The sequence below is a fragment of the Patiria miniata genome, unplaced genomic scaffold (assembly GCF_015706575.1).
Source record: "Patiria miniata isolate m_02_andy unplaced genomic scaffold, ASM1570657v1 HiC_scaffold_19, whole genome shotgun sequence".
NCBI lineage: Eukaryota > Metazoa > Echinodermata > Asteroidea > Valvatida > Asterinidae > Patiria > Patiria miniata.
This window is the reverse complement of record NW_024037057.1, coordinates 9,108,403-9,135,088: the sequence shown is the minus strand read 5'-3', so window position 1 is coordinate 9,135,088 and position 26,686 is coordinate 9,108,403. Positions and strand designations below refer to the sequence as shown.

Below are 26,686 nucleotides of genomic sequence, written 5' to 3'. Positions count from 1 at the left end.
AGTTTTGGCCGGTAACCTAATTTTACTAAGCAATGTTTTTTCGTGCTTAAGCAAATTTTCTGCTTAAGCAGCTGTATGAAATTGGGCCCAGTACATGTACAATGTAGGTTAGTGACCCGTGCACAATGTCATAAGCCTGCTAACCAGGGAAATCCATGCTTACGGACACCGTTATGTGCTTACCGCATTAGCGAAGAAATTCTGTGCTAACCCTATAAGCGCAGGATCCTTAGCTATGGGATACATGCATGCAGATAAGCCAATATTCCTCGTTAACCTGTGAAATACACTTACCGTAAGCACAGAATTTTCTGCTACAGTAAGCAAGGATTTTTCGTAAATGGTAAGCAGAGCCAGGAAACTGGGCCATGGACATTAAGTTCATACATGTATACCCTGCTAACCATGGAACTCCACTCTTACGGTCACTGTTCTACGCTTACCGTGCTAGCAAAAAATTTGAGCTAACCCTTTAACTAATCGCAGAATCCTTTAGCTATACATGTAGAAGCATGCACAAGCCAAAATTCAAAAGTCATCTTTTTTAAAAGCTGCCAGCGAGTACCCAATTATGCTCTGGTTTAACATTTCTTTGATGCAGGGCAAAGATTCAATCTTAGAAATATCTTCGTGAATCATATTTTCCTTTTCTTCTTTTTTTCTGATACCCGCAGCCTCTGACTGTCTGGCCTTTATGCAAGCAGGCTGCGAACTGATCAAAGTACGCTCACCGTCACGACAGTATCACCGAATCTTCTGTCTTAGTGAGGAGCTGTCGGAGATCAGATGGCATCCCACATCCAAGAAACCAGACAAGGCCAGAAGTAAGTCTTCAGTCTTCAGTGGTTGACTTCCTATAGCAGCTCTCTAAATAAAACTTGAAGGGCGACTGTGACCTCACAGTCAGTGCGTTGCAAACAAATATGGTACTGTATGTCTGTGTGGTTTTTAAGAAAGCACTGGTTCAGATACTTGCCTCGGGAGGCTTGTGTATGTAGGCAATGCACTTTACTCTGATTGCACGCTTGTACTTGGATGGCATCCTACATCTGAAAAGCCACACAAAGCCAGAAATGAGTCCATAAGAAGAGTTTGTGGGTTCGAACCTACCGCGGGAGTCTTGTGTCTATACATGTAAGCATGGCATTTTAATTTTATCACAGATTATTTTTATATTGTGCCAACTTCTTTCAAAACAGACATGGCAAGAAGTAAGTCCAATCAGCTTGTAAATATTGTGAGTTCGCATCCTGCCTCGGGATGCTTGGCACGTGTGTCCATAAGCATGGCATTTTACTCTGATCACAGATTATTGTTCTATAACGGCATTCTTCTTTCAAGAAAATAAACAAGGCAAAAAGTTAGTCCTAGTGGCTGCTATTCCACTGTAGATGTTATTCCACTGTAGGGTTCGAATCCTACCTTGTGTCAACAAGCAGGTTGCTTTACTATTGAACACACCCCAATTATCCCATGGCACTCTGTTGATAATGTTTACCCTTAATGTTTCAATTTTTTATTTTTTTAATTTTTTTTCAGTTGCCATAGAATCCATAAAAGAGGTCCGAGTGGGCAAGAACACGGAGACGTTTCGCAGTCGGGAGTCTACCTCCGAGTTTCCCGAGGAATGCGCGTTCTCCATTATCTTCGGCGATAACTACGAGACGCTAGACCTGGTGGCCAACTCACCGGACGAGGCCAATATCTGGGTCACGGGGCTGTCGTATCTGGTGGGAGGAAACAAAAGCAAATGTACATGTAAGTCATTTAAACATTCATGTGACTGGATTCCGCAAAATGAGTCTTAAGCACAGTCTTTCACTTATTTATTTGTATTCTAAACATTAAGGTTCCAAAGCATGTTTCATTTTTCCAGGCCAGCTACCTTGCCCATTCAAGTTTCATTAAGAATGACCTCAACTGATTTTTTACATTTGTTGGATAGGCACTTTGCTATTCTCACTTGGAGACGACTGCATTTAGGAGAGCATCCCGAACTATAAAATCATAGATGTCAGATGTAACAGGGACAGGAAAAAAAAGTGGACCCAAGATTTCTAGAATGACTCATATTTTTTTTTTTTTTTAAGATTTTGATTTATTTCTCTTTTTCTACAGCACCTGAAGCAATAGAAAAGAAGCAGGACATGAGAGACAGATATCCTTGGCAATTTTTAAAATTTTATTCTTAAGTGGTTAGATTCTTGTCTTTAATTCTTGGGGTTTTGCAGGTTTGAAAAAAAAACCAAGGCATTTTTTAATGGGGCTTGATTTTGTGAAGGGTTTTTGAGGTGAGGAATCAGGCAGGCTTCCAGCAAAGATTTCCTAGGGGAACGAAAAAGAAACACAAAAATTGCATATTTTAAACTCAAATCTTTGAAATCACACCCTTTAACTGGAATGCAACTGTTCCACACAAATAGACTGGTAAACAGTTATAGGTTACGTTGACCTGTTATGACCCTTGACCTCATGTCAACACGTGGCTGCAAGAGATGTTTGAGAAGGCCGCAGGGACAGAGGTGGGTCAACTGGACGAGTTTGAGGTCATGCAGCTGATGAAGAAACTCAACAACGGCGTGACGTCCATGAGGGTCCGGCAAAAATTTAAGGTACGCTTTGTGTAAGGTACGTTTTGTCAAGTACTTTACAAGTCCACACAAGTTCTCCCAACTCAATCACAACTGAATCACAGCACCTCATAAGTCCTCATAAGTCCTCATAAGTCCTCATAAGTCCTCACAAGTCCTCACAAGTCAACGCAGGTCTCCACAAGTTCTACCGACCCAATCACATTTCATTACAAGTCTCAAAGGTTTTCGCAAGTCCTCATATTAAAGCATTATATATATATATCTCACTTGACTCTGAGAACTAGTGATTCGGTCCATAAAAACTGTTTTTTTTAAATAATCTTTCTTCTTTTCCGTTTCTTGTTGATGCTATAGGAAATGACTCTGTCTAAGGTACGCGACGGAGCTTCCAAACCCACGCTGAGCAGCTATGAGTTTGTTGACCTTTTCAAGGAGATGACGACGAGACCGGAGATATATTTCCTTTTAGTCAGGTGAGGGCGCTGTCAGTATGGAGTAACGGTATTGAATGGTATGCGTTTTCCTCATAATTCATCACAAGTCCTCATATTTTCTCACAAGTTCTCACAATTCATCACAAGTCCTCACAAGTCCTAAGAAGTCCTCGCAATACCTTACAAGTCCTTACAAGTCTTTACAATTCCTCACATGGCCTCATAAGTCCATTATAATTCCTCACAAGACCCTACAAGTCCTCACAAGTCCTTTCAAGTCATCACAAGTCATCACGAAATCTTACCATTTCTTACAAGTCCTCACAAGACCTTACAAGTCCTTACAAGTCTTTACAATTCCTCACATGGCCTCATAAAACCATTACAAGTCCTCACAAGACCATACAAGTCCTCACAAGTCCTCACAAGACCTCACAAGTCCTCAAAAGTCCTAATAAGTCCTCATTAGTCCTCACGAGACCTTACAATTCCTCACAAGTCCTTAAGTCCTAAGAAGTCCTCACAAGTCTTCATATGTCCTCAGAAATCCATCACAAGTCTATCGCAAGACATCCACTTCCGAGTCAAGTAACAAGATATTCGTGTGTACCTGTTGTCAATCCTCTGTTTCTTGTGTATCAAATGTGACGTACTTATTGACCGACTTGTGATGGGCTTGACCACAGCACTACCAAACTAAGTAATTTCGAAAAATAATTCTTTCAATTGTGCCCTTTTTCTTATTAGGTATTCAAGTTCAGAAGTCATGACGATAGACGACCTTTTGATTTTCCTGGAAGCTGAACAAGGGGTCAGTGCATAAGTTGATTTTTCAAGCAAAGGGATGTTTTTGAGACCACAGCTTTGATTTTGGCTTCAGGAGATGTAATGCCTAATTGGCTCAGTATCTGCTCCGTTCACAAGTACCCCCTCACCAGCAAAGAAAGTACAGTTGGGGGTGACCGACCGACGCCATCTTGCCTGACTGCGATATTGCCGCGACGCGCAGCCGTACCTCTGCGTGTACATAGTACAAATCCCCTGATGTACGTGCGTCACACACAACGGTGCGCGTCAACCAGCTAAATGTCCCGCCCATGGGACGTTGTTGCTAGGTAAAAGGGCGCCCTCTTTTGTTGGCACACGTAGCCCATAGGTCTGTTTTCTGCTTCAAGTCAGGCGGACAACGATCAATTGGACATTACACATGTTGAAGGCTTCCAAATGATTTTGAAACCACAGCTGAAACCGGAGCCCAGAAACGAAGCCGGAATTTTAAAAAAGGCAACCTTGTAAAACATTGCTTGTGAAAGAGATAATTATGCTTTTTAATTTACCATTGAAGCTAAGTAAATTCTCTGAATCGACAAGAGTTAATTAGATATTCAAGAGTACTTGATCTGGATACCAGCCAAATAAATGTAGTATTGTTTCAAAATGGTAATTTGCAGTTAAATAGAATTCCATTAGCAATAAATAAGTATAAAAGTGTTCTTATTAATATCTGAAAATGCATTAAATGCATGAGTAAAACTCTGGTCCTTATTTAGGTTTATGGGATCAAGTGTTATACAGTTTAACCTAACTCCCTAGCATGATCTACTAGGAACCATACCCATCCTGACAACTCCCAACACCATATGGGAAACTGCACACACCTATTTCTGACTTTGATTCTGGAGGTGTGCCAACCCAATGTAAAAGACTGTCAGTTTAGGGGTACTGTACCCATCCTGACAGATTCCAATAAAACATGCCGTTGGGGTTTGAATGGTTGAGTTCTGTTAGGCTTAATGTTCTAATTATTCCAAAAGATATTCTATTTTTTGGACTGTGAACGACCTTTCTAAAGGTCTGTGACATTTAAAAAAGAAAGCTCAGTTTATTGACATGATGGTAAAAGAAGCATTCCATTTGTCATGCACCACAAGTTACACCTGCTAATATCTCGGTTACACCTCTATGTTCCGACACCCCTATGTTCCGACTGCACATATTCCTATTCCTATTCCTAACCCTAACCCTAACCCTAACCCTAACCCTAACCCTAACCCTAACCCTAACCCTAACCGGGAGTAACACAATCTAGGTTGTCGGAACATAGGGGTGTCGGAACATAGAGCAGTCACCAATATCTCAGTATTGTCTACGTGCCAGATTCCGACCAGCCTGCACAATCCGTCTACGATGCCTCACAGCTCTGTAATTGCTGTTAGCTTTGCAGGGCAAGTTCAAATAAACGGTGTGCCTGTTTTTCGCGCCTCATCATATTGCCGCTTTCCTTTCCTTTCTTAATCTGTGAGATTTGGGACGGTTTTATTACAATCTCGTGTAAGACGTCAGATGTTTATTTGATTTTCCGGAGTGTAATTTTCAAGCGGATGTTGAGCTGAGAGAGCCGGCTTGAGAACGACAATAAACCTCGGAGGAAAGAAGGGGGGGAGGGGGGTTGGTTCTGTGGAAAGATTTAATGAGAAAAAGCATTCGTGTGTAAATGAGACTGTGTTAAATGGATCTGTCTTGGCAAGATGTCTCGGGAATGTGTTTTCCTTGATTGCACACACTGGTAGTAATAGGCTGACTGAAATTTAAAGGGAATGTGTTTAAGGTAAAACTGGAGTCTTCCTCTTCAACCAGGGCCCAATTTCATAGAGCTGCTTAAGCACAAAATTTGCTTAAGCACGAAAAAACATTGCTTAGTAAAATCAGGTTACCGGCCAAAACTCCATGTGATGTACATTACTTGTGACTGGTATTTAGCTGTTGTTTACTTAGCATTACAATTGCATGGAGTTTTGGCCAGTAGCCTGATTTTATTAAGCAATACTTTTTTGTGCTGAAGCAAATTTTGTGCTTAAGCAGCTCTATGAAATTGGCCCCAGCTTGTAAACTTACAGAAAATATTTGCTTAGCCAAAAACAAAGAAGAAAAAAAAAAGGTTACCAACCAAACTGTCAGAGGATGTGCATTGCTCATGACTGGTACTCGGCAGTATTTTACTAAGCATATATATTTGCAAAGCAATATTTTCCACTTTGGTGGCTCCGTGAAATTGTAACCAGATCTGTGGAATTGGACCCAAGGTGTTTGGGAAAAAACAAAAATAAATTTAAAAACAGATAAATTTACTGTTAGCGATCTCCCCTGAAAGAAAAATATGTCCTTAAGGGTTCACACAACACTAATTGAACCGTGTCGTGGTTTGATGCCGTTCACGGTTTGATGCTTTGTTTGTTTGGTTGTTTATTCTCTGCGCAGATGGCCGGTGTGTCACGAGAGAAATGCCAAGCTATCATCAACAAATATGAGCCGTCTGCCGAAGGACGAGACAAGGGACATCTGGGAATTGATGGTAGGTGCTCAAGCACAGGTCAATCACAAGACAATCGCAAGTTAGTCAGAAGTTGGTCACAAGTGGATCACAAGTGGATCACAAGTGGATCACAAGTCGATCACAAAAATTAATCAAAAGCCAATTACAAGTTAATCAGAAGCTGGTCACGAGTGGATTACAAGAGGATCATAAGTCAATCACAAGTCGATCACAAGTTGAGCAGAAGTCCATCACAGGTTGATCAGAAGTCAATTACAAGCCAATTAAAAGCCAATCACAACTTAATCACAAGGCAATCGCAAATTGATCACAAGTCATTCACAGGTTTGTCATAAGTCTGTCTCAGCTTATATCATGTACCTCAGATTTTGGCATAATAAGAATTGCTAAATTTATCAAGTGATTTTGGTCAAAATATTGAAATTATTGTTTCTTTTCTCCTTCCTAGGGTTCACTAACTACCTACTGTCAGAAGACTGTGACATCTTTGATTATCAGCATAGGAGTGTGTGTCAGGATATGACGCAACCTCTATCCCATTACTTCGTAGCGTCGTCGCACAACACGTGAGCATTAAAGTAATAGAGACCATTAGAAATGGTGCAAGTATGGGATACGTCTGCGGCTCGGAAAAACTAGCTGGTCATATCAACATTTTGTGTAGTTATTTCACCAAACTCACATATACATGTATACACATTGTACGCCAATCCAATTTTTCCCACGGCGGGTGTGAAACACGCCGTGGGCTTGAGCTGTTTATGTTGGTTGGTTGGTTGGTGGGTGGGTGGGTTGGTTGGAAGGTGGCCAGTTTACTCGGCCATATATTGTATTCAAGCAGCTCAAGTATTACAGCTTTGCATTCGAAGACCAGTTTTTTTGTTAAACACTCATGTGCATGTGTCTAATTTGCATATTACATGTAGATCACGCCCAATCACGCCCAAAGTGTGCCGGATGAAATAACCTCGCAAAAGGGTGGTTTTCCGAGCCCATACGTGTACGTATCCCGTACTCATACCATTTCTACTGGTCTTAATATGTCGTGTATGAAGCTAAATTGTGTGTTAGGCAAATCTTTTCTGTGCTCGGTCATCGGTCACGTTTCAAATGTTATAGGCAATTTTGAGATGGACTGGGAACAGACTCAGGCAAAAGTGCCGTACTCCAAAGTTTCTGTATTTTTCCTAATTTTTTTAGTTATTAATTTTCATAGTGCACGCCCATTATATTGTACGCAGTTATGGGCTCCGTGCACAAGTACCCCCCCCCCCAACGGTAAGAAGGGGAGAGTTGGGGGAGACCACTGGGAGAGACATTCGAACCCTGACGATGCCTGACGTACGTGCACCTGGTGTGTCCCGTCCACTGAGCTCTCGAAAGTTGGCAAATAGCGCCCTCTGTTGTTTGCGCACGGAGCCCATTGTAACATTGTAATCAGCGATTAGGCTGATCCTAGTGTTGTCAACTACTAAGCTTGGATTCGATGGAAGATAGTTAAGATGTGGTTGAATATAGTTCTTGTTCTTCGGACTTTCCCTGAAGCAGTGCTGCTTTTTGACTTGAGACTTGACTTGACGCGGAAAAAAATGACTTGCAACTTGGCTTGACTTGTGAAAGTTTGACTTGCGACTTGACTTGGTGAAAAAATGACTTGGTTACAACACTGCGCTGTGATAGATGGGATGTGTTCATCTCAAGATCATTTGCTGCAAATGAGGTATCTTCATATTTCTTTGGGCTGATTTTGTTTTCGAGCATGTCAAGTGTCAGGTTGCAGATTTGCTTAATCTGAACCTTACTGTTAAAGTTTCAGATCATAATTTTGCCTTTTTCAAGAGGTTTTTTTGGTCTTATGATTTGTAGGCATGTATCAATTCAAGGAAACCAAATTTTTCCTGTTTCATCTGTGTGACATCATCGTTCTGATTGCACTCTTTACTAACTCAGCATTCAATTCCTGCCCTAAAGAGTCACAATTTCACATATTTCCCGTCAAAATGTTTTGTCTCTCCTTCAAGCTCAATCTCAAAAATGCACCTCAAGATAACACACTAATATCCCTCTAAAAAAAAAATCACTAATATTTTTCCTCTAACATTCTTCCATGTCCGATCCTTTCCACACTCTTCCCCCACCTGTTATTTAATCTCTTTTTGTGGGCGTGGCCATCTGCATTTTGTGGGCGTGGCCATTTCCCTTTTGTGGGCGTGGCCTTTTTTTTTTTTGTCGTCGGTCTTACCCCTCCCCCCTTCCCTCCGTAGGTACGGCAACTGGCCTCAGATGGGATTATGCCCCAAACATCCTCCTGCTGGTCTAACAAAGTAAGATGTTTTCGGCTCTTTTGCTCCCTTCCCTAATTAATACAGTCTGTTTCTTTAAGTGACGTTGTGATACCTTTAGAAAATACCACAAAGTCTTTGACAAAGGGCAACATTCCTAGAGACGCTCATATATATTATTAGAACCCTAACCTATAGTCAACTGTTCATTTTTTCCCTCAAATTCTTTATATGAATATTCAGTATATTTGGAACCTGTCATGAATATTCATCACATTATTAACCCATCATGAATATTCAGTATAATTATGCAAACCCTTACATGAATATTTAGTTTCTTTCCCCAAATTCTTGAAGATTATGCGATAGCTTACAAGAAGTAGATGTGTGAAATATGGCAGTTCATTTCTTCCCAAATCCTGAAAAAAATGAAAATTATACTTGCCCCCGCCTCCCAATTTGATTAAGGTATCTCCTTTTCTTTGTCAGGAAGTAGTTCATTCTTTCATTTTTAGACCAAATCCCTTAAAAGCCCAAAACATTTTTTGTCCTTTTTCCTTTTTTGCTTAACAATTTCCACTTTTTTTCAGTTGTGTTTTCTTTATGTGTCTTCTTCCTAATCAATCCTGAAGTTTACATTATTTTGTCTTTTGTTTGTAGAATCATCCAGATATCTGATCCATAGATTCTTTTAAATTCTTTTGGTTTGTGGAATTGCTTTTTACCATTTCTCTCATATCTTCAGGGTGAAATGTTTCCTTTCCATGTTCACTTATATCTCGAACAGCTGATTTTGTGTTAGATTTTTATTTATTTATTTTTTTTTATGGGTGGGTGGGGGTTTGAATTTTCACCATTTTACCTACATCCCAAGTATATTTTGTTTGTATTCCCGGAGTGATTTCTTAAATGTAGCACTACCCTGGATGATATTAACAATATTGCCATTACTTGAGACCAAGCACAGAAAGGTTTGCTTAACAAGAATAAGGTTCACCGTTCAGAAATGTCAAGAGCACATGGTCCAAGATAATGCGATTTTCGCAGTGTCGAAGTTGAGTCCACCACAAGTCAATCACAAAATATTTAATCCTTAGTCCAAGTCACTAGCTTATTTGATGAATTGTGACAAAGGCATTCTTATGTCATTGTTCTTGTCCTGTGACTTGTGACTGGTCGTAAGAAAGGAGTTGCAATTTACATGTGATCGGACTCATGATTGACTTATGGACTTAACTATGACGCTGGATTTTGGACTTTTTGCAGATTATACAGTGAAATCTTGATAAATCAAACCTCAAGGGAACAGGTTCAAAATTTGACTTCAGCAGAGTTTTGTGTTAAGCAGGATTGTATATCATTGTTATACTACTGAAGGGAATTGGATTCTTTGTTTGACTAAACAGTTGTTTTGAGTTATCAGAGATTGACTTATCGAGATTTCACTGTACATGTATTAGCACTGGATCTGAAGAATCATATAACATGCAGTGTGAGAATTTGTTTTTTCTTTTTCTTTTTTCGATTTTTTTGTTTACTGCAGTTACCTCACGGAAGACCAATTAAAAGGCCCATCGAGTGTTTCTGCCTACGTCAAAGCATTGCAGAAGGGTTGCCGATGGGTGGAACGTAAGTTGACAGCAAGGGATGGGTTGAGGGGTGGGGAAATCCTTCCCTTAGGGTGGGGGCATTAAGACAGGGCGAAATGGTGATAGTAAAAACAGTCATGAAGTTGACCACCTTAAACAGCAATCATGCTATCCACGCTCATCGTCACTATACTACAGGGTGAGTCAAAAAAACAAAAACCCAAATGTCGGGACCATTGTTTTAGTGAAGTTCTGCATGTAGCACTTTTAAAACATAGGATATGAAAGCCCAATTCATAAGCTTTCTTTTAGTACAAGAATCTTTCAAATCACTCATGTACTTTTCAAGTTACGGAGTTTTAAACACAACCAACGTTTTAAAGTTCTGTCCACGGATCACAAAAAAAGTGTGCGTTCTTTCAGCAAAACGAAACAATTCACACACATCCCTATGTGATTTGTTTTCATTTTGCTGGAAAAACACTGGAACTTTTTAGTGATCCTTGGAAAGAACCTTAAAACGGTGGTTGTGTTTAGAACTCCGTAACTTGAAAAGTGCATGAGTGATTTGAATGATTCTTATACTAAAAGAAAGCTTAAGTTACTCCCTGTACCGCCCAAAACCACCCCAGCACTGTATGGTGTTATTGATTCATCGGGAACTAAATACAATTAGTGTAATACAATGTGACACAATGTAATACAATGTAATACAATGTAATACAATGTGACACAATGTAATACAATGTAATACAATGTAATACAATGTGACACAATGTAATACAATGTAATACAGTGTAATACAATGTAATACAATGCACATTTGGTGTGTTTGGAATGGCAGTGGATTGTTGGGATGGCGGTAACGGTGAGCCAATCATCTACCACGGTCACACGCTGACGTCCAAGATCTCCTTCAAGGCGGTGGTGGAAGCAATCAACCAACACGCATTTGAAACCTCACAGTAAGACCTAGGCCTAATTTCAAACTGCTGCTAAGCACATAATTTTCTGCTAACAGAGCCTCTGTCTATTTCATGGAGACCGTAAGCAGTAAGTGCAGCAAAAGGCATGCTTACCTCTGAGGAAACAGTTTGTTAAATTAGTGACACTAAAATAGAAATCTAGAATTGAAATATGAAATAGTGCTTAAGGTTAGCACAATTTTTTGCTATAGTTAGCACAACTTCTCTGCTAACTGTTATGCAACGCTATGATTTTGGACCCTGATTTCTGAATCTTGAAACCAGAAATTTATTCTCGAGCTTGAAGAAACCTGTGGAGAGATGAAAAATATGATGGTAGGAAAATTTCTGACAAATATATATCCTGGGGGATGTTTTGTAATCTGGTATTCACAAATGAGCCAAGGAACAAGTTAGTTGAAGATGGATTCGAACCCAGTTCAAAGGTTTAGAAAATGCAAGTTTCTTGTTTTCCTGGGTACCGTCATTAGCCATGAAACCAATGCATGCCAGTACAGTGATTGGGAGGTGACAGGTCCCAATCCCACCGCAGTCATTTTTCTATGTTTTAACTTAAAATTGGCTGCAAAAAGTTTCAATCTGTCACTGACTTTTTTTCACTTTCAGGTATCCTCTGCTAGTATCGATTGAAAACCACTGTAGTTTGGACCAGCAAAGAGTTATGGCACACCACATCAAAACAGTATTTGGAGGTAAGTGCTTCTTGGAGCGGTGGGTAGCGCAGCCTAGTTGTTAGGGTTCAGAGCATCAGGAATTCAAAATCCAGCTGCTTTTCATATATTGTGTCCTTGGGCAAGCCACTTTACTCTACTTGCCTCTCTCCACCCTGGAGTATAAATGGGTACCGGCATTAGCTGGATGTAACCTGCGATGGACTAGCATCCCATCCAGGGGGAATAGAAATATTCTCAGTCGTTTCATGCCAAGGAAACCGGAGATAAACGCAGGCCAGATGGGCCATATTGGCTCGTGACAGACTTTACTTTTTTTTGCTCACATGTTGGTTTTGTTTTTCAAAAAGTAATTCCATTGAACTGCTAAGCAGGATTTATTGCTTATCTTTAATTTGTGCTAAGCAAAAATAAGTGGGGAACCAGTCACTCCTGGTATCCATCACATGACATGTTGGCCGGTAACCAGTTTTTGCCCTGAAAATACTTCTTGTGCTTAGCAGATACTTTAAGCAAATTTTTTTTTTTTGCTTTGTAGATAAATTAAGAATAGACTCGCCGGACTTGTCTGCCGCTTACCTGCCAACACCCGAACAACTCAAAGGGAAAATTATTCTAAAGGTAAGTAGTGTAATGTCACGTTATAATTCATTGGTCCCCACTGCGTTATGGAGCTCTCATTGGACGGTTTCTGTTCACCCAATGACCCGGGTCAGCGCGTTCTCAGCTCTCATTGGACAAAACACTGGCCTGCTGCTGGGGTCAGCTTTTCCATGTGTGCGTTGCTAATTGCTTGACTTGGTCCCACCGCCTTCTTCAATAGGTCTCTCTCAAATGACATTGGCATTTTGGGCGTCAACTTTTCGTGACTGCGCCGATTTCGTTTTGGTGCATTTTGTACTTGCGCACCCGCACCTGAGGGCGTTGAACACACAGTTGTAATTTTCCTTCGAAGATGGCGTTCTAAGAGAGATATCTATAGTAACCCAGAAAGCACTGCTTTTCCGTTCAGATTTTTGTAGAAGCGATTAGCCACTGCAAACGGAATGGTGGCGAGCAAAACCTAAATACAGGGGAAAAGACACTCGTTTGTTCTCCTTTCATCACTGAGGGGGTAATTGCGAACGGAGTTTACTGCCCACCCATCCAACTAAAAGATCTTGCCCAGATTTTGCCGGCTGATTTGAATCTGATGCAGCATCAAGTTTAGCCATGAGTGACATCTCTCTTACTGTTTTTCACTCAGGGGAAGAAATTGCCTGCTGATTTTGTCGGGGAGGAAGGAGAAGTCACAGACGAAGATGAAGGAGCCGACAGCGAGAGGAGGAAAATTAAGAAGGTGAGATCCAAAATGAAAAAATTTTGGAGAAAGTGGAATTGTTTTCTTCATTTATAATCTTATCTGCTGTCAGTTACTGGAGTTTTGTGGGAGTCAATGAATGGCGACAAAGGGATGCCATTGTCACAGGTCATTTGAATAGCTTGTGATTTGACTTCAGACTTGATGACTTGTGATGGCTTATGATGGCTTATGATGGCTTATGATGGCTTGTGATGGCTTGTGATTGACCTATTATTGACTTTGATTGACAAGTTGTAATGGCTTGTGATTGATTTTTGTTTGGCGTGTGATTACTTATGATTCGCTTGTGAATAATTGAGATTCGCTTGTGATTGACCGATCATTGACTTGTGATTGACAACTTGTGATGGCTTGTTATTTATTTGTGATTGACTTATCACTGACTTGTCATTAACCTGTCATTGAAAAACATGATGGCTTGTGATTGACTTATGATGAATTGTGATTGACTTATGATGAATTGTGATTTACTTATGATTGACTACAACTCAGCCAGTTTCACAAAACAGTGTTTAACTAATATTCGAATAATTTGATTCTCAGATACGCAGCATTCTCAGGATCAGTTTTGCAGCATATATCTCAATCTCGGTGACACTTCATTCTTCCTTTGTTCCTGTAGGAGGGTTTCAAGAAACGAGCTCTAATCAAGGAACTATCAGAACTTGTCACACTATGCAAATCTGTCCGCTTTGAAGATTTCCACGAGGCAGCTCAGAAACGTAAGTGTCCACGTCATTTCTCGTCGCCCCTTCATAACCACGCCCAATTTGCTGGGGGCAGGGGTGGGCAAGAGTGATGTTTGTTAGTATTTTTCCCTGTGGTGAAATTTTGTCTGTCTGAAAAATATATATTATCGTCTGTAATTTTAGAGATGTCTGAAAAGTTATAGTCTCAAACTGAAAAATAAAGTAAAACAACAGAATTGGTAACGTCATGTTGACATGTTGAACAGATGCAGCATGTTTTTTTTTTTTGGGGGGGGAGGGGTAGGCAAGCATTATATGTCAATGTAACAAGTTTTGAAGACAATAACATAAATAAAAGTAGCCAAAAGATTAACTTGCCCCCTTCCCCCCCGCCCCCCCTTCTGTCGGCAGAGAAATACTGGGAGATCTGCTCGATGAGCGAGGGGACGGGCATCAAGTTTGCCCGAGATTGCGCTGAGGATTTCGTTAGTCACAACAAGCATCTCCTGACGAGGATCTACCCCAACCCTAACCGCGTAGACTCCAGCAACTACAACCCGCAGGATTTCTGGAACTGCGGCTGCCAAATCGGTGAGATTTCAAGATGGCTGTTACTCCCTGTACCGCCCCAAACCACCCTGCCTGTTACTCCATGTACTGCCCAAACCACCCTGCCTGTTACTCCCTGTACCACCCGAAACCGCTCTGCCTGTTACTCCCTGTACTGCCCCAAACCACCCTGCCTGTTACTCCCTGTACTGCCCCAAACCACCTTGCCTGTTACTCCCTGTACTGCCCCAAACCACCCTGCCTGTTACTCCCTGTACCGCCCCAAACCGCCCTGCCTGTTACTCCCTGTACCACCCAAACCGCCCTGCCTGTTACTCCCTGTACTGCCCCAAACCACCCTGCCTGTTACTCCCTGTACCACCCAAAACCTCCTGAGCACTCTATGATTTGATGGATTCTTCAGGGAATAGGTGATACATTGTAACAATGTGTTGATTTATTTATTGGCAGTTGCTCTGAACTACCAGACGCCAGGCTTGATGACGGATCTTTACGATGGCAAGTTTCGTCAGAACGGTCAATGTGGCTACGTGCTCAAACCTGGCGTCATGAGAGAAGGTAACGCGGAGAGGAAAGTGGTCATAATTTAGAAGAATGGAAAGGATGGGGCTTACCTTTTTTAAATTAAAAGTAAAGTAAAGTCTGTCACTAGGCAATATGCCCCATCAGGCCGGCGTTTATCTCCAGTTTCCTTGGCACAGAACGACTAAGAATATTTCTATTCCCCCCTAGATGGGGTTCCAGTCCATTGCAGGTTAATCCTCCCCCTCCCCTTGCCAACTAATGCCAGTACCTATTTATACTCCTTGGTGGAGAGAGGCAAGTGGGGGTGAAGTGGCTTGCCCAAGGACACAGCATATTTGTGTCCTCATAACTGTATTACAAGGACACGCTTTCCGGTTACAACCAGCTGGATTCGAACCCCTGACCCTCTGATCATAAGTCACAAACCCTGACTACCAGGCCACACCCCCACACTTTACAGCTGTAAATCTCTTTTAAAGCATGCAATATCCTCGTAACACTTTGGTCTGTTTGTTTCCTTTTTTGCTTTTTGTGCAGAGATCTCGTATTTCAGTGCCAACTCGCGGGACATCATTCCAGGAGTCTCACCCCAGATTCTACACATCAAGATCATCAGTGGGCAGAAGTTCCCTAAACCAAAAGGCTCTGGGTCCAAGGGAGATGTGAGTTTGTCTGTCTGTCTGTCTGTCTGTTTGTGGACTCGGTGCATGAATACACTAAGCCACTTTCTGAATGCAATTCACTCTTCCTCCCTGTCAGTCAAACGGTGCGCACTGACCAATCACATCTTGACTTTTGGTCAGGTGACTATTATAGCCCAATCAAACTCTGTCACAAGAACTGTGGGGAATGCTCATCAACCAAAGTTTGGTGGTGCTCATAGTTTATATGGAACAGTCCATGACAGACTTTGGGTGCTTTCAATACATTATTATAAATCCCTCTTTTAAATGTTTCCTGTTTTTTTCTTCAGGTTATTGACCCTTATGTTTCCATGGAGATATTCGGGATCCCAGCGGACTGCGCCGAAGAACGGACCAAAACAATTCCTCACAATGGTATGCAAATTTCACGCATGCAAATTTCTCTGTATACTTGTTCGGCGGTCAAAGCCCATGTGAATAGTTGCTGAGTTGTATCTTCTTCAATCCGTGAAAATCCTACAAAATGCCAAATTTTTTATCGTACTTCATTTGCACTCAACCCCCCCCCTCCCCCCATAGAAAAATAATAGTGCTATTAGTTGCTGGGTTTCCCTTCCTTGATCCTCCAAAATCCTACAAAATTCACTGGACTCACAGGAGTTGTTAAAAAAATCTACCATTGGTGCACAGAGTCCAAACTCATTTTACGAGATCTAGTTTTGTTTCATTACCATTAAGTTTTTTTTTTGTTTTCTGACCATTATTCAGGGTACAATCCGATCTATGACGAGAGTTTTGACTTCACCGTCAATCTACCGGAGCTGGCCCTGGTTCGATTCGTCGTTCTGGACGACGATTTCATCGGGGATGAGTTCATTGGGCAATACACCATTCCATTTGAATGTCTCCAACCAGGTAGGAAAACTTGTCTCATGAACCTGCTTAGCTGGAAATACCGCTTAGCAGTTCTCTCGAAGAGCACTTTTCTCGCTGAAAAAAGCTTGGAAAAATAAAAAAACTGAAAAAACAAAATCAATTTTGTTCAGTTGCCATTTTTTAATCTCTCTCTGTGATTTCCTACGTACATTTGCATTGATTGCTAAGCACGATTTGTTTTGTTTTTTGTTAACTGTAAAAATAGCAGCGAACAAGAAATTAGCAAAGTGAAAAGTACTTTCCACAATGTACATTTGATCTCTATGATCTTCAGTGGTAGATTTTTAAACGGCATTTACTGTTATTTGTAAGTTAAAATGTATACAAATTAAAAAAACAATATGTTTTTAACATCTGTGCTGTAAAGAAAGAAAAGATTTCCATTTAAAGGACCAAAAGGGTGAAATTTGTAACAATTTTTGTATTGATATCAAGAAAATCTCAACCCAATAAAAGTTCACTTGTTTTCGAGCCTTATTTTTTCATTAATATGTTTCTTCCAGGCTACAGGCACTTCACCTTGCTTTCCAACACCGGCGAGTCACTGGAACCAGCGTCGCTGTTTGTCCACGTGGCTGTCACAAACAAACGTGGAGGCGGGGTAAGTTATAGGACACGCCCCTTATCCATGGTCAGATAAATGTGGAGGCGGGGTAAGTTATAGGACACGCCCCTTATCCATGGTCAGATAAATGTGGAGGCGGGGTAAGTTATAGGACACGCCCCTGATCCATGCCAAGATGAATGTGGAGGTGTGGTAATTTATAGGCCACATGCCTTGTCCATGCCCAGATAAATGTGGAGGCGTGGTAAGTTATAGGCCACGCCCCTGATCCATGCCAAGATGAATGTGGAGGTGTGGTAATTTATAGGCCACATGCCTTGTCCATGCCCAGATAAATGTGGAGGCGGGTGGAGTTATAGGCCATGCCCCTGATCCATGCCCAGACAAATGTGGAGGTGTGATAACTTATTGGCCGCAACCCTCATCCATGCCCAGATAAATGTGGAAACGGGGTAAAGTATAGGCCCCACCCCTAAACGATGCCAAGGCAAACATTTTTGTCAGACAGATAATCAGTAGTTGCTCTTGAACTAAACTGGAATTTGTGTTGATCTTTCAGAAACCGACAAAACGTGGTATGTCCGTCAAAAAGTCCAAGAGGACGAGAGATTACACCCACGTCAGACCGGTGGGAGTCAAGACCATTGATGAGGTCTTTAAGGTTGGAAGCAAGATTTTTGTTTTTCCTTTCCAGGATTTTAATGAAATGTAATAAGTTCCAATCCATGGAGTGATCAATGCTTAGAACTGTGGGAATTTTGAGCTTGAAACCCAACCCACCCAAATATTGTAAAATCTAACACTTTATTGTTGCAGTATATTCGGTTTTCATTCTTTTTATTGACTGGTTTAGACCAGAAAAAAAAATAGTTACCATAGTTTACTCCTTTTTAAAAACATTTCAGTGGACTTCTTCAGAAATAGATTTTTATCAAAAAAGGATTTGAAGGACCAATTTGACTGACTGAGTCACTGACTGACTGACTTACTGACCGAGTCAGTAAAGGAAAAAAAATTCCTAGACTGAGACTTGCAAGTCCAAGTCGACTAGGAAGACCTTAACTTTCTTGAATAATTAACCTCTGCAGGCCTCGTTAGCCCCCCTCAAGGAAGGCAGTGAGCTGAGAGAGAACGTCCAAATCGCCATGACTCGATTCAAAGAAGCCTGCGGTCTGGCATCCATCGCAAACCTCAAGCAGTGCATACGACTCCTAGCCACCAGACTAGCCGGGTCCTCGGACACCGTCACGTTACAGCTCTCCATGAGGGAGGGGCTAGCATTCCTGGAGGCGGAAGGGAGCGCTCCTGACATGCTCAAGAAGGCCTTAAGCGCCTTTGATTCGGTAACGCTCGTTTTAAACCAAAAAGTAGTAGTGAGGCAGTCTGACAAAATGAGACAAAATTGGGCAGTTGTCAAAATGTGGGTTTGTGTGTACAAACAATGGTGTATTAGGAGAGAAAATAAAATTAGGAAAGAGAAAAAAATGAGGAAAGAAAATACTGTTTGTTGCACTTCAATCCGATATTCCGTTTACAAGTTATGGCTGTTTAAAATTCGCATTTATCGTCATGACATTACTGAGAGTAAAGCCTGTAAAGTTTCAAATTGAAAAAGAAATATGCCAATTGATTTTCCTTTAAAGATCTGTTATTTCAGGATTTTTACACTATTTCTTTCAAATATGTGTAATACATCACAACTATCCATAAATATGACATAAATGTGAAAATCACCGCCCCCCATTCTTTTTTTTTTGGGTGCATTTTTCTCCACTTTGGCCAGTGCCCAGTTCCGTCTCATTTTGCCAGAATGCCTCACATTTTCAAGCAGCTCAATAGATTTTGGTTTGCGACCGACAAAATGTTATGTATTAATTTGCCATAAATAATCCTAAACTGGAGCACCATTCAGAGTTTATGCATGGAGTACTCAATATTTGGAAACACGATTTGAATTTGAATTTCCTCTCTCTCGAAGATGGTGTCGGAGAGCAAAACCTTGATGGAGCAAGCCGACTGTCTGGTGAGCAGAATTGACGAAGTACAGAAAGCTGGGCTGGAATACCACGTAAGCCACACTCTCATTTCAGTGCATTTCATCCTTATTTTAATGATTTGTACAAAGATTCAATTCCATGTTCTCCTTTTGTTACAGGACAATTTGAGTTACCTTCTTACCAAAGACGGACTGAAGGGGAAACGACTCTCAAAGGTAGGCCCCTTAAGTTGCTGGTAATTTACCAAAGATAGCTACCTTAAGTTCCCCATAATTCTACCAATCCTATGTAGACCCAATATCATCGCTCCTCTTACATCTGAATTCTCTGCTTACGATCACCAGTAGCTATTTATACTCCTGGGTGGAGAGTGGCAAGTTAAGGTGAAGTGGCTTGCCCAAGGACACAACATATCACCAGCAGCTGGATTCGAACCCCTGACCCTCTGATCTGATGAAAGGTCTTGTTATTTAAATTCAGTGACAATGAAACTACAAAGGGTCTAGTCATGTGTATCACAGATAAACAAAGACCTTCCCTCTGTGAGGGCGCACTGTGCAAAAGGTCTATTCTACAGTGGAACGTCGCTATACTGAACACCGCTATACCAAACATTCGGCTATACTGAACATTCGGCTATACTGAACATCGTCTCTGGCTCCCGATTTTTGTGTACAAAATGTTCCAAACATTGTTGTTGAAAAATTTTAACGAAAAGTAATAAGTGGCTATTATTTCCCCATGGAATAGAAGGGGAAAACCAGTTATTGCTGTAGGTAGTAAGCTTGACAACTGTGTAATTACATAATTCAATAGTGGACACATGTTCAACGTCGTCTTCCAGTACATGTAGTAACAAAATGTACTAGGGCAAGCAGGGTAAATTTCTGAAGGGCGCTTTTTATTGAAAAGTGAGCACTGGCAGCATAAAATCGCTTTACCAAACGATCGCTATTACAAACAATTTCTGTGGATCCCGCGATGTTCCATATAGCGGCGTTCCACTGTATTTGCAACTGTTCAATTAGCGACGCATTGTTTACTGTTGTCTCGTCATATGTTATGATTCTTGCTTGATAGGCGTCAGAGAACTTTGCCTGGAACATCAGGGTGCTGAAAGGCCAGGCGGACCTACTGTCACGCTCCAAGAAAGAATGTCAAGACTGGATGAGACAGGTAAGGTGGCTGGACACCGGGGAAAGGTCAGGGAACCAGGGAAGGGTCTGAGGTTATACTCACAAACTCTGTGAGAAACACCAAAATGGGTGGGTCTTATGGCGAAATCTGGAATGGTCTCGTTACAAGTAGATGTGGTCGTAGTCTTGGGAGCCGTGTCAGACACAGACATAAGAAATCACTTCATTTTTTCATTTTTCCCCCTTTTTTTCCTTCAAAAACAGATCAAGGAGGCAGGAATCGCCCTGGGCCTGATGTCATCACCGGAACCGGTTGCCGAGCCAGAGGCAGATCCCGTCTTTGAACCGGAAACACTTCCCGTCTTTGAACCGGAAACAGTTCCCGTCTTTGAACCGGAAACAATTCCTGTCTTCGAACCGGAAACGGATCCGGATCAATCCAGCGGAGCAGAGAGCTGATAATCGCCATGGCAATGTAACATTTGTATCTTTGCTGTTTTGGTGATCAAACTGCCCGGAAATTGACGTTTAGTTGCAAATATTTGATAGATTGGTTCCCTGATTTGGAGTAAATGGTGTAGTTTTCCCAACACAAAATCTGCCAGAACGATAGATAAGAATTTGTGATGAATCCATCACAATCATTCAGTCGCAAGTCAAGTCCCAAGCTACTCCTTTGATCAGTGACAAACGCATCCTATGTCATTCTTTGTCCTCTGTTTTGGGTTTGAACCTGTGACCTCCGGGTTGCCGTTCCGGTGCTCTACCAACTGAGCTGTCCAGCCCTATGTTGGATATGCTAACTTGTTTGAGCATTTTGACTTGAGTTATAACTTGACTTGTGCATGACTCTATTTCATTTCTGAAAGTTCACACTCGAACAGTAAAACACAGAAATTGACTGGAGCGGGTTTGAACCTGTGTCCTCCAGATTGCCGTTTCGGTGCTCTACCAACTGAGCTATCCAGCCCTGTAGTTGATATGTTATTGTGGCACAATACCTCCAACCACTGTGACCAGTGGCATTACTGAAGGGGGGGGGAGGGGGAGTACGCCCCCAGCAGATGTTCATGCCACCATCTTTATTTCAACTCATCTCTGTAACAAAAAATGTTGTGAAGGAAATGAGATGCTGCAAAGCATTGTGGGTAATACCTGCCATAATCAAGGTATATACATTCCAATCACACATGTCATGCGCACATGGAAGTGTTAGCCCAAGGGGTGAAACAAGATCCGTCCAATGACAAAAAAGAAATTAGAAACAAAAAGTAAGAGATCCCTAGCACCTATTGGCGAGCAAACCCTGGCGTCATGTTAGTTATGAGCATTTTTACTGCTTGAGGGCGTTCTTGCCCAGAGCCCATTAAACCCATAGGCATCTTAAAACCTCAACGTGCGTTTACGTTGTGTGTTTCCAGTAGCAGAACGCTGCGTCCCGCAATCACCATGTTACGCGAACTCTTATTCTAATTGTAAATAATGCGTGCACATTGTTTGATCGGCCCTTGGGCGTTCATGCCCACGATGAGCATTCACTTAACATGGCGGCTTAAAGATGCAGCAAGATGCTAGGTTTTTTTTTAAGATGTCTATGATTAAACCTTTCTTTTAACATTTCTCCAAGTTTATGGCCTTCACATAGCTAGCCACATTACTACCAAGTATCCACTGTGACAACTAATCATGACCAGTAGCTTTTAAGATATTTTTAAAAATTTCATTACACATTCTCTATTAGCTCCGTGCGCTACGAAAGAGGGCGCCCTATTACCTAGCAACGACGTCCCATGGGCGGTACATTTCGCTGGTTGACGCGCACCGTTCCATGTGTGTGACGCGCGTACACCAGGGGATTTGTTCTATGTACACGCAGTGGCCGCGCACCCCCAACTGTACTTCCTTTGCCGGTGAGGGGGTACTTGTGAACGGAGCGGATACCGAGTAGCTGGTCTAATTTTTACATATCAATCGAAAGAAAATTACGAGCATCAAGAAAATTCCATGTTTAGCGGTGTAATAGGAAGCAACAATGTCTGCTTTAGAATATTATTTCTTTATCCTGTTCACGTAGCGAAGACATTTTTTTCCAAATAGTTTTCCTTTTTTTTTTTAGATATACAGGGTATAGTTCGTAGTACAGGGTAGTGTTGCCATAACATAGTTGTATCAAATTTGGTATATTAGAAAGAGTTTAGTGTTGCCATTTTTTACATCAGCAGCAGTAATTTCCTCTGTCTCATCAAATGAAGGAGTTTAATTGAAAATGGAATTCTGAGCAACATCTTTAAGAAAAGCACATCATCATTGTTTTGCAATGGGCACCAATATTTAAAAAGTAAATCTTTGGGAAGTATCCTGTCGGGCACCCCAGTGCACAAATCAAAACAGTACAGTCTTGGAACGTTTTTATGAAACGAACGGCTTTGGCTTCGTCTTCAGCTGAAGTAGATTTAGGCCCTAAACTTCTGGAACTCCAGCTACATTTTGGTGCCTGTTATGCTTCAGAAACATTCAATTGGTTGATATGAAGCCAAAGGTTGGAATGTTTTCGTTTAGTTTGCCTCTCAGAGATTCAGAAGTCGGAGGCAAAGCCGAAGCTGAAGCAAAGGTTTAAAAAAAACCCAGGTTTAGAAATCCAAAGATGAGCCCAAGTAGGACTCTGGTTTGCTGATACTTGCTGTTATGACGTACTTCAACTCCTTGTGCCATTACGTGGTTAAGTGGTCCAACAGTGACTTTAATAGACCATTATCATGTTGCGGCCATCTTTATTTTGTTCCCATTAAAATCAACGTAACCAAAGCGAGGCTGGAAGGAAAAATAGTCTGGTTCCTTTTTGCACATAAATCTTTATCATTCAGTACTGTTATAGGATACAGGGAACATGACTGAAATGGTGGCAGCATGATTAAGGTCTATATGGGTGAGCGTGGATATCCCAGGAGCTTTTTACATTGCCTGGTCTAGTTCCCAGACCCATGTAATTGGAACTCAATGGTTCTTGAGTCTGGAGTGCTGAATGGTAACACGTAGCAACCGATGAAAACTGGTGTGCAAATGAATAGATGTTTTCGTCGGATGACGTAATCCCGCCCCCACCTATATAAACAAATAGAATATTAAAGTGGACCAAGAGAGGATGTTAAAGTGCAGTTCTCAAAAGTAATATTTCAATAATCTTCTGCCAACATTAAGTAATGCTGCGTGGCAAAATTGCCCATAAAGAAAAAGTTCTCAACAACAATTTGTTAGGTTTTATTGGTTTTTGTGCGGTGGGTCATTGTCTCTTTTTGTTTTTTTTTGTGTCGGTACCGTCTCTTGTTAAAGATTCCTCGACTCCGATTTCTTTTAACATTTGCAGAAGAATGTGTTCTGCTGGTTTCAATATTTATTTAGAAATTGCAGATAACCCAAAGATTTTATTTATATTTAACATTGAATCAAATGTTTTTTTTATATTACCATTATTCATTTATTATATAAGGATCAGGTAGGGGAATCTATCACCGAATTTTTTTTGTACAGAAATTTGCTGCCTCTACCTTGCTGATCAGGAAGAAAATTGTCGTAGTTTTGTATAAAGTAAAATAATGCAGATTATTCTGGACAGGAGTCAGTTGATTTGATAAATAATAGTATTTTGTTTTGAAACAGTATTTTATGTTGACTGTGCAATCTGACCCCATTTATATTTGCAATTTGATAATTTCTAAATACCTTGCCGTGATTGGTTTTAAAGCAATACTCTTTATGTTGAACATTCTCTAAATTAAACATGGGCGTGGTCATGCCTATGTGGGTGTGGTCTTGTCGATACAGGTGCGGTCATACTGATATGAGTGTGGTCAAGCTGATATGCCTTTGGTCATACTAGAATGGGTGTTGAAATGCCAGTGTGAGCATGGTCATACCTATGTAGGTGTGGTCATGCTGATATGGGTGTGGTCATGCCGACATGGGTGTGGTCATTCTAGAATGGTACGGAAATGCCAGTGTGAGCATGGTCATACCTATGTAGGTGTGGCCATGCTGATATGGGTGTGGTCATTCTAGAATGGTACGGAAATGCCAGTGTGAGCATGGTCATACCTATGTAGGTGTGGCCATGCTGATATGGGTGTGGTCATGCCGATATGGGCGTGGTCATTCTAGAATGGTACGGAAATGCCAGTGTAGGCATGTCCATGCCTTTGCAGGTGTGATCTTGCATTTGTGGGTGTGATCATGCTGATGTGGGCGTGGTCATGCCTATCTGGGTGTGGTCCCAGAAGCCAAAATATCTGCCAGAATTATATTAACTGCGCACAAATTTACAGTTTAGGGGAGGTACGTTCTTAGTGGAGATACTAACAATTTAGTGGTGAACTTCAGAACTCTTATACATGTAAAGTGAGGGACGTGGAATGCTAACATAGCCGAACGCACAAGTGGAACTGCTCGGATTCGATTGATAAACACTTAAAACTCTAACCTTCTCAACCTTGCACCTTCTATATATGTACCTGTAAATGCCGACACCTGTTATTGGCTCAAGTTTGATGTCAGTAAAGACGAAGCAAGTAGTCTTTTACCCTGCGTCGGTTTAAATTCTCAATGAATCCTCAAAACGACCAAAACAAATTGTTTATAACAGCAGGGTAGTTCGCAAAGTAGCAAACATAGGTACTTTTTTTTCACATCTTGATATTCTGTAGTTTCTGTGGGATACAATCTTAAAATTTGAAAAAAGGTAAAAGTTGTAGAAAATATCAAGGATATATTGAACATAATAGTACTGTTCTCGTCGGTTATTCTAGACTCTTATATGTAAAAATTGGAAGTAATATAAGAAATTAGAGATTGTTTATATGATGGTTTGTTTCTCTTTCTGATTGTATATATTGCAAGATTGAATGAAAACACTCTATAAAAATAACTTTATCGGCACTTTAGAATTAAAGTGTGATTATCAATACACATTCTAAACGTAACGTGCACACACAATGTTGGTTAATAACGTGCAGTAATGATTAATATGAAGGCTGATGTATACACACACCTTATAAAAATAAAGAATTTCAGAAAATTCCATCTTGTTCTTGTGTTATCCGTACCATTCCTTAGAACCTTATCCTTGCCAAAATTGGACTTGTCTTGAACGTTAGAAAATGTAAGGGGTTAACCTTGCATTTTCATCAAAATTGAAAAAATTCAACTTTTCTTGGAAGTTCAAATTGTAAGGGGTTAACCTTGCATTTTCATCAAAATTGAGCAAAATTTCTCTTTTCTTGGAAGTTTCAAATTGTAAGGGGTTAACCTTGCATTTTCATCAAAATTGGGCAAAATTTCTCTTTTCTTGAAAGTTACAAATTGTAAGGGGTTAACCTTACATTTTCATCAAAACTGAGAAAATTCGACATTTCTTGGAAGTTCAAATTGTAAGGGGTTAACCTTGCATTTTCATCAAAATTGGGCAAAATTTCTCTTTTCTTGGAAGTTTCAAATTGTAAGGGGTTAACCTTGCATTTTCATCAAAATTGGGCAAAATTTGCCTTTTCTTTGAAGTTACTAGTTGTAAGGGGTTAACCTTGCATTTTCATCAAAATTGGGCAAAATTTCTCTTTTCTTGGAAGTTTCCAATTGTAGGGGGTTAACCTTACATTTTCATCAAAACTGAGAAAATTTCTCTTTTCTTGTAGGTTACAAATTGTTAGGGGTTAACCTTGCATTTTCATCAAAATTGGGCAAAATTTCTCTTTTCTTGAAAGTTACAAATTGTAAGGGGTTAACCTTACATTTTCATCAAAACTGAGAAAATTCGACATTTCTTGGAAGTTCAAATTGTAAGGGGTTAACCTTGCATTTTCATCAAAATTGGGCAAAATTTGCCTTTTCTTTGAAGTTACTAGTTGTAAGGGGTTAACCTTGCATTTTCATCAAAATTGGGCAAAATTTCTCTTTTCTTGGAAGTTTCCAATTGTAGGGGGTTAACCTTACATTTTCATCAAAACTGAGAAAATTTCTCTTTTCTTGTAAGTTACAAATTGTTAGGGGTTAACCTTAATTACATTTTCATCAAAACTGAGAAAATAATACTTTTCTTGGAAGTTCAAATTGTAAGGGGTTAACCTTGCATTTTCATCAAAATTGGGCAAAATTTCTCTTTTCTTGGAAGTTCAAATTGTAAGGGGTTAACCTTGCATTTTCATCAAAATTGGGAAAAATTTGTCTTTTCTTTGAAGTTACTAGTCGTAAGGGGTTAACCTTGCATTTTCATCAAAATTGGGCAAAATTTGCCTTTTCTTTGAAGTTACTAGTTGTAAGGGGTTAACCTTGCATTTTCATCAAAATTGGGCAAAATTTCTCTTTTCTTGTAAGTTACAAATTGT

At 40.6% G+C, this 26,686-nt stretch overlaps 1 protein-coding gene across 1 annotated transcript; it reads left to right on the top strand.

Moving 5' to 3' along the window:
- The first annotated feature begins 679 nt into the window (after positions 1 to 679).
- On the top strand, positions 680 to 25,388 carry LOC119725682 (inactive phospholipase C-like protein 2). Its single transcript, XM_038197203.1, has 28 exons — positions 680 to 824; positions 1,540 to 1,758; positions 2,119 to 2,158; positions 2,483 to 2,612; positions 2,949 to 3,067; positions 3,776 to 3,839; positions 6,287 to 6,380; positions 6,811 to 6,928; positions 8,627 to 8,686; positions 10,188 to 10,273; positions 11,078 to 11,198; positions 11,826 to 11,911; positions 12,429 to 12,511; positions 13,137 to 13,229; positions 13,876 to 13,975; positions 14,354 to 14,533; positions 14,963 to 15,070; positions 15,575 to 15,699; positions 16,011 to 16,095; positions 16,450 to 16,596; positions 17,121 to 17,218; positions 17,742 to 17,843; positions 18,271 to 18,525; positions 19,161 to 19,250; positions 19,338 to 19,394; positions 20,260 to 20,355; positions 20,580 to 24,336; positions 24,416 to 25,388. Exons 1-27 carry the CDS (start codon positions 695 to 697, stop codon positions 20,772 to 20,774), a joined length of 3,081 nt encoding a protein of 1,026 aa, XP_038053131.1. The 5' UTR covers positions 680 to 694; the 3' UTR covers positions 20,775 to 24,336; positions 24,416 to 25,388.
- Positions 25,389 to 26,686: the final 1,298 nt, after the last annotated feature.